Raw genomic sequence first — 13,557 nt, forward strand, 5'->3', positions numbered from 1 at the left:
GCTCCATGCCCAGACAGGCTGAGGAGGAGGAAGCACCTCCCGGCCCCAGCCCTGGCTCCATGCCCAGACAGGCTGAGGAGGAGGAAGCACCTCCCAGCCCTGGCTCCATGCCCAGACAGGCTGAGGAGGAGGAAGCACCTCCCGGCCCCAGCCCTGGCTCCATGCCCAGGCAAACGGAGCAACTAGACCCCTCCCCCTCCCCCACAGCATGTGAGCCTGAGGGAGGTCAATTACCAACAGCTGCCGAATGGAGTGACCCTCGCTTCAGAAGAATTGATAGGCGGCGGCGTCAGAAGGAAGGGAGGGGCAGGCCTGGTAAGTGCTGAGTCATGGAGCCACACCCCATGGCCTATATAAAGGATCTGCTTTCTGGCATTCTCTGAGTCAGGCAAAGTCGAACATATCTTGCTGAAGTCACTTTCTGGTCTCCTGCCTGCCTTGAGGACTTTGCTAGGACTTTGGCAGAGCTGCAGAGGCACGCCTGATTCGGATTTCCCTGACCCGGCCGTCAGCGGAGGAGTGGGACATGACATAAATAATAGATTTAGCAATAGATTATGCATAGTAACATTAGCTATTGGGTTTTCATGCCCATTCAAAGTGAATATAAATGTAAAATTAAAGGCATGATACAGACATACTATTTGTCAATTTTCTCTTTGTGAAGCCCAACAAGGAATGACCCTGATGAAGGTACTCCTGAAAAATTACATTATTTTTTTATTCTAGGGAGGGAAAAAATTACGTTAACCTTGACTTCAGGCTGAATGCCTCCTTTTATAAATGTCTCATATCAAATGCCTCATTCTGCTATTTGTACGTAAATGCCTTGTATTTATTAACTAAATACCGTGTCACTTGGTGTATACTCCATGCTTTTCATGCTTTGTTTTCCCCAGTTGCTGCTAATTTACAGAAAATAGTAGATGACCCCAGAGCCTTGAAAACATTAACCTTTAAACTGGTAAGTAGAAATACCATTGGAGGTGAAATAATGTAAGTAAATAGGAAAAGAATTACTGATCTTTTTGAGCAAGGTACTTTCTTTATTTCTGGCCTTTATTAGTCTCTTTTTTTTAAATTGAACGCTGACCTTTCAGGCATTTTATTAGTCTATGCAAAATGAAGTTAGAAAGCAGATAACAGCCTTTGTAGCTTTTTTTTATTTCACTCGCTGGAAATCATAATTTATCAGAAAGGAAAAGAAAAGCCAGCACTCCTCTATCAATCTCTGGTGAGCTGACAGAACCCTGACATATATCTTGTGTCCTTGTATCTCCTGGTGCCTCCCATGTATTGGCTGACAGCGGTAAGACTTTCTGATTTGTGTTAGTTGAATCCCTGAACCTACAATAATTTATTTCTTAAGAAGACAGTAAAACTAAGCTTGGGCATCTGGCGTGAAGTTTGCATTTTTCTGGGTAAGTAGCTTACTGTTTGGGAATTGTAGAAATCATGATGGATTTCCTGAAGACCAGAAGACAATAATATTAGCCATGCTGTAGGATGTTTAGCTGCCCTCAGCTATAGTTTGTTTGTTTGTTCACCCATCGTACTTCCTCTTGCTTTTGCTTTTTTCATGGGGCCCAATTCACCTGTTTGACCTGCATCACTCCCATGCTTAATAATTTGCAAATGAAATCACGGGTTCCTTCGGAAGATACATGTCAGCTTGGACCCTCAGATAAAACAAAACACTTTTTGAATAATTTTCCCTCCTCTTCCCATAGCCATTTATCTCGCTATAAAATGCTCCTTGTAGAAATGGAGAGAAATGAAAAGTGCTCATGGATAGTCAGATATTCCCATATGAAATGAAAACGTCCGAATTGAGCAACTTCTCTTGCCTACTATTATTCCTCATTGTTGAAGTAAGCCCTTGTTTCATTTTTATTTGTTTAAACCAGGGATCTCCAATCTTGTCAACTTTAAGACTTGTGTACTTCAGCTCCCAGAATTCCTCAGCCAGCTTTGCTGGCTGAGGGATTCTGGAAGTTGAAATCCACAAGTCTTAAAGTTGACACAGTTGGAGACCCCTGGTTTAAAACATTTGTATTAGGCTTCCCATTTAAAGAAAAGAGTGATGTGTTTTGTGATGATTCAAGAGAAAGAGTGTCACCGTTCCCGGCTTCCCCCACGGACTTTGCTTGTCAGAAGCTGGCTAGGAAGGTCTCAAATGGTGACTCCATGACTCCCGGATGCTGCAATTGTTTCCAAGTTCCCAAATTTTGATCACATGACCATGGGGACATTGCAGTGGTTGTAAGTATGAGGACTAGTTGCGAGCCAATTCTTTCCGTGCCATTGTAGCTTCAATTGGTTGCTAAACAAATGGTTATTAGCCAAAGTCTACCTGTACAGTAAAGGATTAATGTGTAGATACGTCTGTGTGCTCTGTGACCTCATATTGGCTACATAATCGCAGAAATGTCTTTGGACAGTGCTGGCTCAACTGCCCTTGCAGTGGAGATGTGCACTGCCCATATAGCCAGCAGTGATTTGCGGAATAAAATCTGCAGGGACGCCTTGTGTGTCTGTGTTGTGAACAGTTGCCGAGTAGTTCGAGAGAGGTGCCATCGAAGAGATCAACCAGCAGTAATTATGACTAAGTGGAATGCAGTTTTATAATTGGACTAGGAAACAATGTAATCACTGTGTCAGAATAATAACATATAGCACATTCAGGTTCCTCAACTGCTCCCCCTCCAAGTCATGATCTAGAAACAGTTCTGTTAAGCCATCTATTGTGGCTCCAGCCCCCCCCCCCCCGGGCATGCCCCCCTGCCAGAGAGTGACTCAGAGAGTGAGGGGGAAGGGCCATCAGGGCTCCCTTCTGCAGGGCCAGCCTCTCTGGCTCAGCTCTAGGAGCCAGAGGCAGGCCAGGTGGAAGAAATAAAGAGACCTCTGTCTCCTGTATCTCCCCCCACCCAGGCAATGCTCCCAGACCCAGCTGAGGACAATCAGTCCTGGTTGGACCCTAGGTTTCGTAGACAGGAGAGGTGGGAACAACAGAAGCAGGGGTGGGGCAGGCCTAGGAAGTGCTGAATCACGGAGCCACACTCCACAGTGTATAAAAGCAGCAGGGGCTGCTATACTACTCCAGGGCGAACAAATCAACTGCTTAGAGACAACTTAAGCTGAAGTACTGTTTGTTCCTGGTTGACTCGCTGGCATCAAGAAAAGATAACAGAGAAACTTGGCAGACGCTCGCTAGTTTGCTGCCAGAGCTGATAGCTGCCGTGGACTGAATTGCCGGCTAATTAAGTCATTGCTTGTGCCTCCTGGACTGAGGTGGGGGACAGAACACCATCATTACAATCCTGTTTAAGTCTGAAGAACTAATTTTTCAGTAGCTAAAGTAGCTTATAAGTACTATATCAGACTCGGCATGATCTTTGCAATTGGTCAAACATAGCAAATTGTTCTCCCTATATTGTAGATCAGCGGCCCCCAACCTTTTGGCCACCAGGGACTGGTTCCATGGAGAGAGATTTTTCTCCAGACTGGAGGGGACATGGTTTTGTGTGCTGCCTGCATCCTGCATTTGTTTCTGTGGCCCATGGCATGCTGCGGCCGGGTGCCGATCCATGGACCAGGAGTTGGGGACCCCTGTTATAGATAGTTATTGGCTGACTTCCATTTATCCAGCAACCCTTCAAAGTTATGGCGGTGCTGCAAAAAGTGGACATATAAATGGTCCCCAAAGTTCTGGCTATCACAGCACCCCCATATTCATGTGATTGTGATCCAAGCACTTGAGTGCCCAGCTCACGATTTATGCTGTCACAGGGAGCTGTAGTTACGCAATCATCATATGCAACCTTCCCAATTTATTTATTTTATTTATTTATTTATTTATTAGATCATCTTCTGATAAGCAAAGTCAAATGGGCAAGCCAGCAGGGAGACTGCGTGTTGCTCTGGTAAATGGTTCCCGCCTGCAGTCTCCGCCAGCCCTTCCTCAACCAGCTCATGGCCTGCACTTTGCAAAATGATTCACATCTTTTGGGATTATGGTGGCAACTGGGACTGCCGGGATTGCCAGCACTAAGCAGTACGGTCATGTGACATCACCCTTTACAACTGTAATAGCAATTGTGATCCCAATTGCTGTTATAACTTGAGGGTTACTGTGCAGTATTTTGGGTTCTGCAGGTGAAATGTGATTTATACTTAGCAACAAAACTTCCGCTGCCGCCCCCCCCCCCCACACACAGTTCTTGCAATCATCAGTGTACATTAGTGTTAGTAATCCCCACTAACAATAGAAGAATGAGCTTTCCCAAACTCAACCATTGTTGAGTAATTTGAAATCCACCAATTAACCAGAGAATGTCCAACGCAGTGAGCTGCCCGTCTTACAGTTTTGGAAATAAAAGATATTAATTCAGGCTCTCCAGCAGTAAAAGCATCTGCTGCCATCAGTGGCAAAATGTATAGCTTCTTCATTGACAACTTTCTCTAAAATAGTTTCCGCATAAAGTGATGCCTCAGCTGCTTCCTACAAAATATGACAAAACTGTGTAGACGTAACGACATAACTTGTGACCATTTCAGCAAAATTGATCTATGGATGCACATTTTGTTGAATGTTGGGTTGTATTATTTGTATCGTAATTTTATTGAAAAGGCTCTAGGAGGCAAGTGCAGTGCACAAAACCTTTGTTGCCTGTAGTGTAAGTATTTTTACAGTAACGTTTAAGAGCATAATTATTGACACTCCTAAAACATGATTAATGGCATACATAGCAAATTTGCCTTCTTCATAATGGTATCAATTTGTGGTTATCCTGGATAATCTGAAGACTACTCTTTGAACTCTAGCCTGCTTTAAATAGAAAGTGTACATGTTTAGACTGTTGGTGTAATTAATAATATTGATTGAAAACTCTGAGTCAATAAATTTATGAGAACTTTAGTTAACAAAATCCTCTATACTGACCCCATTGTATTCAGTAGCAAATTGGTCCAGGCCAGTTCAAGATATTTGAAGTTAAAGTTATTGGTTTATCTGGGAGTTAGTTTCACTGAATTCTGTTACCTCACTCTGAAAAATCACATACAGTATAAATTTGCATGAATTGTCTAATCATTTAAAACATAGACAATACCAGTAAATTTAATACAGTACTACCAAACCTGCATATAGCATTTGAATCACTCTTAGACAACAGCCAAAGGACTATTCATTTATATTAAAAGCTACATTGCTTCTATCACAAGTGTACCTAAACCTCACTTTTGCATTGGTGATGTCAAATAATGATGCAGGAAGAGAGGCAGAGTTGAAAAGATAGCAGATTAAATCTTCTAACTGCCATGTTCACTCAAGGCTTCTTGACTGAATATTTCACCTGCATAGATAAAATATACAGTAGTGGCCAAAATTGTGGAAACCTTTTGGGAAAAGTGTATTTTCTAAAACTAGCTAATAACACCACTTTTTTTTTTTTGAGTAGTACCATAAAATTATATATCAATGGACAGATAATTTAATCAAGAATGTAATGCAATAACTTCTATGAAGGATTTGCTATTAGAATAGCAGTTACAGTATAAAGAAGAAAAGAGAAACATGTAGAAAAAAACGAGATATACAAAAATTATTACATCAGTTAAAACTTAGTTGGGTAACCTTTAGCATGAATTATGTCTTACAACATCGTCCCATGGAGTGAACCAAGTCTTTTAGTTCCGCCGCTGTTATAATGTGAAACCAAATTTAATGATTTGCTTCTATTAACTGGGTTTTATTGCTGAGTTTCTGACTAACAAGTTTCTTTAGTCGGCACCATAGATTTTCAATTGGGTTAAGGTCTGGGCTATTCCCAGGCCATTCCAGCAGTGGAATGAAACTCAAAAATAAAGTGGTGTTATTAGTCATCAAATCTCAAAAATACACTTTTCCCAAAAGGTTTCCACAATTTTGGCCACTATTGTAATTTTAAAGCGCCAGGCTAGAAAGCAAGAGACCCATGAATTCAAGCCAGGCCTTAAGCATGAAAGCCAGTTGGGTGACCTTGGGACAGACAATCCCTCTCAACCCAATTCACCTTGCAGGGTTGTTATTGTGGGGAAAATATGAGGATGAAAGTGTGTTGGATATATGCTCAGTGCCTTGAATTATTTGTAAAAAGGAAGGAAGAGGGAGGGAGGGAGGAAGGAAGGAAGTTGACTTTCTCTCTAGAATCTCTCCCAGCTTCCTTTAAGCACCTCTAACCCTCTTCCTTTGGCATTGTGTTTTTCAGGCTTCTGGTTGCGACGGTACGGAAATCCCCGACGAGGTAAAATTGATTGGGTTTGCTCAATTAAGCGTCAGCTGATGCCAAAGCACCTGAAACCCCTCCCCCCCCCAGCAAAAGGGTGTGATTGCGAAGAGGCCAGCTTTACATTGTGAAGGAAATTTTTCAAGCACCACACACGGAGTTCCGCTTCATCCAGTAGCACCTCACCAGGTTGGAACAAGCGAAAGCCCACCGCTCCACCACTCCTTGCTAACATTCCAGAAGCCACTCAGTGCTGCTTCAGCAGTTGGGATGGATTTCCCTGACGAGATCAGACGGATCGGAAATGCACTCAAGTGGCTGTATCCATTGGTTACAAAAGGAATCTGCTGTCAGAGCTATTTCTTCTTTAATTCAAACAAAACAGTCATTATATAGTGGACAATTCTGATTCGTTGGTTGTTATGTAGAATGAACATGATTATAAACGATAGGGTTTATTAGCCAAACTTGAATTCCTGATTTAAAACCAACTGTGAATTTTCCCCCCTTTTATTTATGCAATTTATATCTCCTAGCTGTATGAAATTGGACTCCCCCCACCACTTTTCATGATTTATGTGCTAGTTGCAGTTAAATTATGTTTATTTAAAGGGAAGTGGAGATTTCTCTTTGAAGTATTTGTCACAATCCCTAGTTTTGAACTGATGTAGGCATTAGTTTTGGGTTTTGTTTGGTTTGCGTGTTCCTTTAAGCATCCCTCATTGGATTGTCAGTGGCGTGGGAGGTGCCTTGCAAATATTAACGTTCTAAGATTGTGCCTGAACCTATGCTAAACCAAGCTCATCTCATTTTTAGACACACACCGTGCTTCAATTTTCTGAGTCATGAGAATGAATTATTATAGCAGAGACTCAAAAGACAAATAAATTATGGCCTACTTTGTTGGGGGAATCTATAAGCTGAACCGTATAAACAGTTGCCATTAAGCTAAAATGCCTTTGTTTTACCCGTCATGGATTTGGTTTATAATTAAGAGATAGGAATTGTTTCATAATAATAAAACTTGAAAAGAATCTGAGCTTTACTTGAAATTCTGCAGAACATCCAGGTGGAGTGCAAATAATAAGAAAGGGCTTTGTGCAATGATTTAAGTGGTGAACGAAAATCAAGAAAATGAAACAAGAAGAAGGTGTTACACAATATTTAAAACATTTCTGACCAAAGTAGTCATAAACTTAATCTGTGGCATAGATATTTTGGAGTTAGTGATTTTGGAATGAGATTTCAGTCTGATACATTTTCAAAGGCGTGGACTTACTGGATGTCCCACATAAAACCAATTCCTTGCTAAGTTTAGGTAAATGGCAGCTCTCTAACCTAAGGGAAAAATGGCAAATGTGTTATTTAAAAGTTATTTATAATACCTTGTCATTAATGTTTGAGGTGTTCTAGACCATTGGCATACAATTCAATGTAATTTCATTCCATTCTGTTGTTTACACAATGATTACTTAAAGACTGACTGCAGAGGTAAAGGAAAATAAAGGTGTATTGCACAAATAAATTGCTGACTTTTCCTTCATGATGAATCTAGATTTACTTTAAATTATTCTCTCCTTATTTTCTCATGTCTTAACTACTAGCCATCCGTGGATTGAAACACAAAGGTCAGTTTCTTTACCCTTTTTGTCATTCTTTTTGTTCATTGTGAGTCACCGAAAGTGGCATTTCAAGCCAATCTTGACTGATCTTGAAAAAACTGTACGGAGTTTAAATCTGATTAGTATTTGGATAGGAGACCACCATGAAATCCCAGGGCTGCAGGCTACTTTGGAAAGTTAAAAAAACAGCCCTGGAAAAGAAGAAAATAGTAAACTGTTTCTGTTCTATATTGCCAAGGAAATTTGATTGGAACCTATCAAAATAATCTCCAGTGATTGAGTTTGGTGGAAGGGTCTCCATCCACAAATTCAGTTATAATTCCTGTTAATGTAGTTTTCAAGGCAAGTGCACGCCACCGTGGTGTAAATCAGGTGAACGGCAAGATACGCAAAACTACATGTGCTACTGCATTCTGGACCAATCGCAACTCCTGGATGGCCTTCAAGGACAGCCCAATGTAGAGTGTGTTGCAGTAATGCAAACAGGAGGTGACTGGTGTGAGTGATTTAAGAATAAACCAGGATGTATGGCTTATGAATAGCTTCACTTAACATGCTAAGCCAAATTGAAATGGACCATGTTATATCTTACGTATGAACTGGTTTTCATTAGGATGAGATACATCTGCTGCTGCACCTTTGACAATTATATGGAAAATATGCTGGTGCAGATATGGATTTCCCCGCCCCCCCCCCCCCAAGATGGTATTCAGCCGGTTTGGACCGGTAGCAGAAATTTTGAATAGTTGAGAGAACCGGCAAATACCACCTTTGGTTGGCCCTGCCCACTCCGCCCTTTCTAGGAGTCCCCGCATGCCCCGTTTTGGCTTCTAGGGGGCTGCAGAGAGGCTTAGCCTGTAAGGCTGGGGTACCCAATCGATCTATTCACTCCCTCCCAGCCTTCCAGCTGATCGGCATGGTAAGTCTATTCTGAGTTTTCTTTTGTTGCCCTGCACAAGAGAATAGAGCTGGAAAGCAGGTTAGTGGGGTGGGGAGGGAATGAGGATTTTGCAGTATCCTTCCTCTGCCACGCTCACCAAGCCACGCCCACAGAACCGGCAGTAAAAAAATTTGAATCCCACCACTGCTCCCCCGCCCCACTCCCAGTGGTGCTGGGGCTAGATGGCACTAATTGGTTTAATTGTTGCCAGGCCTACTGTGTTCATTTTAACCTTAAAAGCTTTGAAACCGTTTGGGGCTAAGTTACTTCAAAGACCCCTTTCTTCCATACCAGCCCATCAAAAGTTTGGAGATTGGTTCAGAATCAGATGTTTTTTGATCTGGATTAGTGCCCCTCTTAGTTCATTGTTTCCTGGGGTACAGGAGATTTCTTTGTGATGCTTCACTCAAAGAGCTCTTAAGACACATTCCCACTGAGCCTTTCCCAAAACCTCATCATCGCTACTTCTGCTTATTGCGTGACAATTTCGCAATTGGGTTTTTAACACATGAAATACTCAAAGGCATGAATTAGAAACTCTTACTGTTCTTTAACTTTGCAGATTAAACACAGAGTGTCTGACTGTTATGGCATTAGGAAAAAAATTAGGAGTGCAGAGGGCAAAAACTCCTTTCCAACAGGAAAAGTTGGCTTGCTTTCTCTGTGGATTGATTAAAAACCACTGGCTACAAACTAAATTCTCACTGAAATTCTCCCAGTTTTTGGGCAGACTCCTTTGCCAGGTCTTTGAACACTCCCCCCCCCCACTTACTATCTTGTTAGCTGGATAGAATTAGTGTGCGAGACCTTGGTATCATTGCCACATTTGTCTTATGGAACCCTACAGAAAGACATCTGCTAGTTTGTGAGTCTCCACTAGCAGCATTAATACATTTCTCTCCCTCTGCTCACAGTTCTCTAAATCAGGATCTTTGTGCAGTAATTCTCCAGGAACAGTAGTTTAGATACCTGAACTCTTTTATATAACTACTGTTGACAGTCGAGGGTATGCTAATTCCCCGAGAGAAAAAAAATATATCAAGTAGAAAGGCAACACTGCCTTTGAAATTAAATTGTGGTAGCTAATGCTCAGCTGTGTATTATTGACGGCATGTAGGGGCATGAATACTTTAAAAGGTTTACCTGCATAGGTTGAATAAAATATTACTCATGAAATTTTTTGCCATGATATCCAGATGTTGGGGGGGAAATAGCCAAAATCCCTAGATCTAAAAAATCATCAAGATTTAAATAGGTGCTTGCCAATTTTTTTATTTTATTTTTTTCCTTCAATAATTTTGATTCAAACCGATGAGAAAGAAGGAGCTTTTGATTCTGGTTTCTCTTCTTCTGGCATGCTTGCCATTAAATGCCCTCTTAATTTATTGTATCTTTCTTAAGAGACCCATGAAAATAACACAATTGCTGCTATTTAGTACCAACTTTATTTGGTGAATGAGCCTCTGTCCGGAGCCCATTTATTGGGAAAGGAAGCACACTATTAAGCTGTCTGATCAAAACTCACAAAACCTTATGATTTCACTTGGCTTAATTGGGGGGAGGGCAGCTGGGAGTCGGCAAAAGTGTCCCAGATACAACGTGGATGTTGAATCAGCCATTATCCAGTCTGTGGTACTACACAACCAGTTGCATTCCTTCAGGTGAAGGTATCCTCTACACCAGGGATGTCAAACTAGCGGCCCGCAAGCCGGATGCATCACATGCTGGCCACGCTCGCCCCCATTTTTACCAAAGGGAAAGTCACAATGCGTCACGTGATGAAAGCATGATGCTGCGAGTTTTGACACATGTAGCTCTACGCTACATGTTCCATGTCGAATCATTTAGCAGGAGTGAACCCACACCTATTGACTATACAGAATAACAACATCTAGCATGGAGGACACTTATGCCTGAAGATTAGGCTTAGTCTTTTAATAAGGAAGAAACTGCTTCTGTGGTGCCAATAGTTGGTCTTCAAACTTCTGGCTTTTTTTTTTTTTTTTGCATTTATATCCCGCCCTTCTCCGAAGACTCAGGGCGGCTTACACTATGTCAAGCAATAGTCTTCATCCTATTTGTATATTTATATACAAAGTCAACTTATTGCCCCCAACAATTTGGGTCCTCATTTTACCTACCTGATAAAGGATGGAAGGCTGAGTCAACCTTGGGCCTGATGGGACTAGAACCTGCAGTAATTGCAAGCAGCTGTGTTAATAACAGACTGTCTTAGTCTGTTGAGCCACCAGAGGCCCTAGACTAACTTGAGGCCTAGGCTTGAGGCCTAGACTAACACCTTTCAGGAAAAAAAAAACTATACCGGGACAGTATATATGAAAAGAGACCTTGCATAGCTTCCTTAGACACAATTTGCTAAGTAAGAATCCATCTTGCAAACACTAAAGAAGCCAAATGAAATACAGGTAGTCCTTGTTTAATGCCCATAACTAGGACTGGCAGCCACTAAGTGAAACCGACTGTCCTTATGACCTTACTTCAGCTTTCCTTTGCTTTAACAACCGTGAATGTAAAGATTGGTTGTAAAGTTACTTCTTTATCGCCCTGGTAACGGTTGCTAAATGAAGCAATTGTTAAATGAGGGCTACTTGTAATTGATTGCCCATTGCCAGTGAAAGGATGCAAGAGCTTCCCATTCCCCAGAGTGGTTCAGACCAACAGTCTTACCCCCTCCCCCAACTTTCCCTCGAAGTCACAGACTGCCTGATGAGTAAGGTGAGCAGTTGGCAACTATTTACATAATAGTCTTTTCTGGCCTTAGAACCAGCTGCTCACTCTTTAATTCTCTCATCTCCTAATACGCATCTATAGAAATAAATAGAAATTCAGAGCAAAACAAGGGAAAGATAATAGAAATGACTTTCCATTTCTCAGAAGACAGAAACTGACTATTCCTAACATTCAGGCCTGCATTTTGCAGGGGTGTGTGTGTGTGTGTGCACGTGTGTTTTCCAATTTGCAGAGAGTACATTTTGCAGGATTTTATGCATTCTTCCAATTCATAATGAGATTGGATTTACTTTTGGCTTAACCCAGCTATTGAAACTTGCAAGCCATTGTGGATGGATTAGAATGTATTTTTGAGGCAGACAAAAATCCTGGTAAAGGACTAGTAATCTTTTCATGGTCGGCGACCACATTTATCCTGTGAATCCAAGGAGAGGCAATTGGCCTGATACTAGAGGTTCTCATGTGTTTTGTGGTCCAAGATGTAGAGGATTCTCATTCCTACCAATTCCAGCAACGTGGTTTCTGTGTGAGTTCATTTAGGCCAGGGGTATCCAAACATGGCCCCTTGAAGAGAAGTGGACTTCAACTCCCAGAATTCCCCAGCCAGCATGAGCTATAAATATGAGCAAGTTGCTGGCTGGGGAATTCTGGGAGTTGAAGTCGACCACTCTTCAAGGGGCCAAGTTTGGACACCCCTGATTTAGACATTGCATTTCTTTTGCTTCTACCTTCTCAAGGTGAAATGGAGCTTGCTTTTTGTGCAATATTTCAGATGATATTTTGGGCTGGTTGTAATTTTGGAAGCAGAAACCACCTACTGGGACTTCCTTCAGTTCTTTGGAAGGCATGAAGTTGATAGGAACCTGCACAGCAATGCTAAGATGCAGAAAGAAAGAGGGGGAAATAGTTCTTCCTAGTGTTTTCTAGCAAGTGCAAGCTCTGCTTTTTTCAGACCAAGAGAGTGCAGATCCATTGACTGTGACAGGAATTGACTGCCTGGCTTGTCAGAAAATGCTAGGTGGCGTTCCAAAATAGCCTCCTAAATGCCAGATTGCACATCTGAATGTGAAGTAGAATATCGATGAAATAACTTGGGTGATCATCAGACCCAAAACACAAGACAGTTGTTCAGTTGAATAATTACAGGGATGTATCTCTCTTGTTCGATGGGGCTAATGAGCCTGCTACGCAATTAGTATAAAATTTGGCCCAGCTGCTTGGAATGAGCAATTAATCAAAAAACAGATAAAGGTTAAAAGGGAAAAAGTCAAACTCTTGTGCTGCTGTGAATGGATTAGCCTTCCTTTGGCTGCAGTTTTCCTGCCAGGATTTGGCCGTTTTCTTGCGGGGATACATTAAGCTTTGAAATGTTTTGTGTGCTGAAAAAGATTGTGTAGAACTGATTGTTGTACTCGGCCTGCTCCTGATGTTCTCTTGCTCTGAAACTCCCCAAATTCTCACTCTGTGAAATTCTTAGCATCAGAAATCAACTGTGTGTTTTTGGGCAACTTGTAAGCTGTTGATTCAGTATCTGATGTCACATAACATTGTCTTCTTGTTCCTCAAATTCAAATTCTGTGCAAATAAGTGGATGCAGAAAGCTAACTTGGAATAGAGGCGGTGAAGTCTACAGATCTCATTAAACTACAGTTCCTACCATTCCTTACTACTACTAATTGGCTGTTGAAAATAGATTTAGCAACATTAAGAGGTGGTTTTTCTGTCTCTTAAGTAATGATCATTATCCATTCCTCAACTTTACTACTCCAGAAATAGTTAAGTTTATTACAGTGTTTATCCTGCCTTCACTTCTAGGGTCCCAAGATTCTGTACGTTAGGTTAAGAGGGAATACTAGTCTCTTAAACTTTTTTAATTTACGTATTTGGTTTCTATAGCTGCCCCCTCATGCAAGGCTGAGCAGCTAAAACCCAGTGAGTTTAGGAGTGGGATTTTGAATGCACAAAGATGCTTTTTCCA

At 41.6% G+C, this 13,557-nt stretch overlaps 1 protein-coding gene and 1 long non-coding RNA gene across 4 annotated transcripts in view; one reads left to right on the plus strand and one right to left on the minus strand.

Moving 5' to 3' along the window:
- The window catches only part of STK39 (serine/threonine kinase 39), a 142,605-nt gene extending 134,789 nt beyond the window's left edge, over nucleotides 1–7,816 (plus strand). For all 3 annotated transcript variants that reach the window (XM_058191249.1, XM_058191257.1, XM_058191266.1), the window contains 2 exons: nucleotides 900–964; nucleotides 6,249–7,816. In XM_058191249.1, coding sequence (XP_058047232.1) covers nucleotides 900–964; nucleotides 6,249–6,323 — 140 coding nt within the window. In that variant the 3' untranslated portion in view covers nucleotides 6,324–7,816. The remainder of the gene's footprint in view (nucleotides 1–899; nucleotides 965–6,248) is intronic.
- Nucleotides 1–13,557, minus strand: part of LOC131202366 (uncharacterized) — a 59,318-nt gene that overhangs the window by 25,034 nt on the left and 20,727 nt on the right. The gene's annotated exons all lie outside the window — the stretch shown is intronic.

This window comes from Ahaetulla prasina, chromosome 1 (assembly GCF_028640845.1).
Source record: "Ahaetulla prasina isolate Xishuangbanna chromosome 1, ASM2864084v1, whole genome shotgun sequence".
Classification (NCBI taxonomy): domain Eukaryota; kingdom Metazoa; phylum Chordata; class Lepidosauria; order Squamata; family Colubridae; genus Ahaetulla; species Ahaetulla prasina.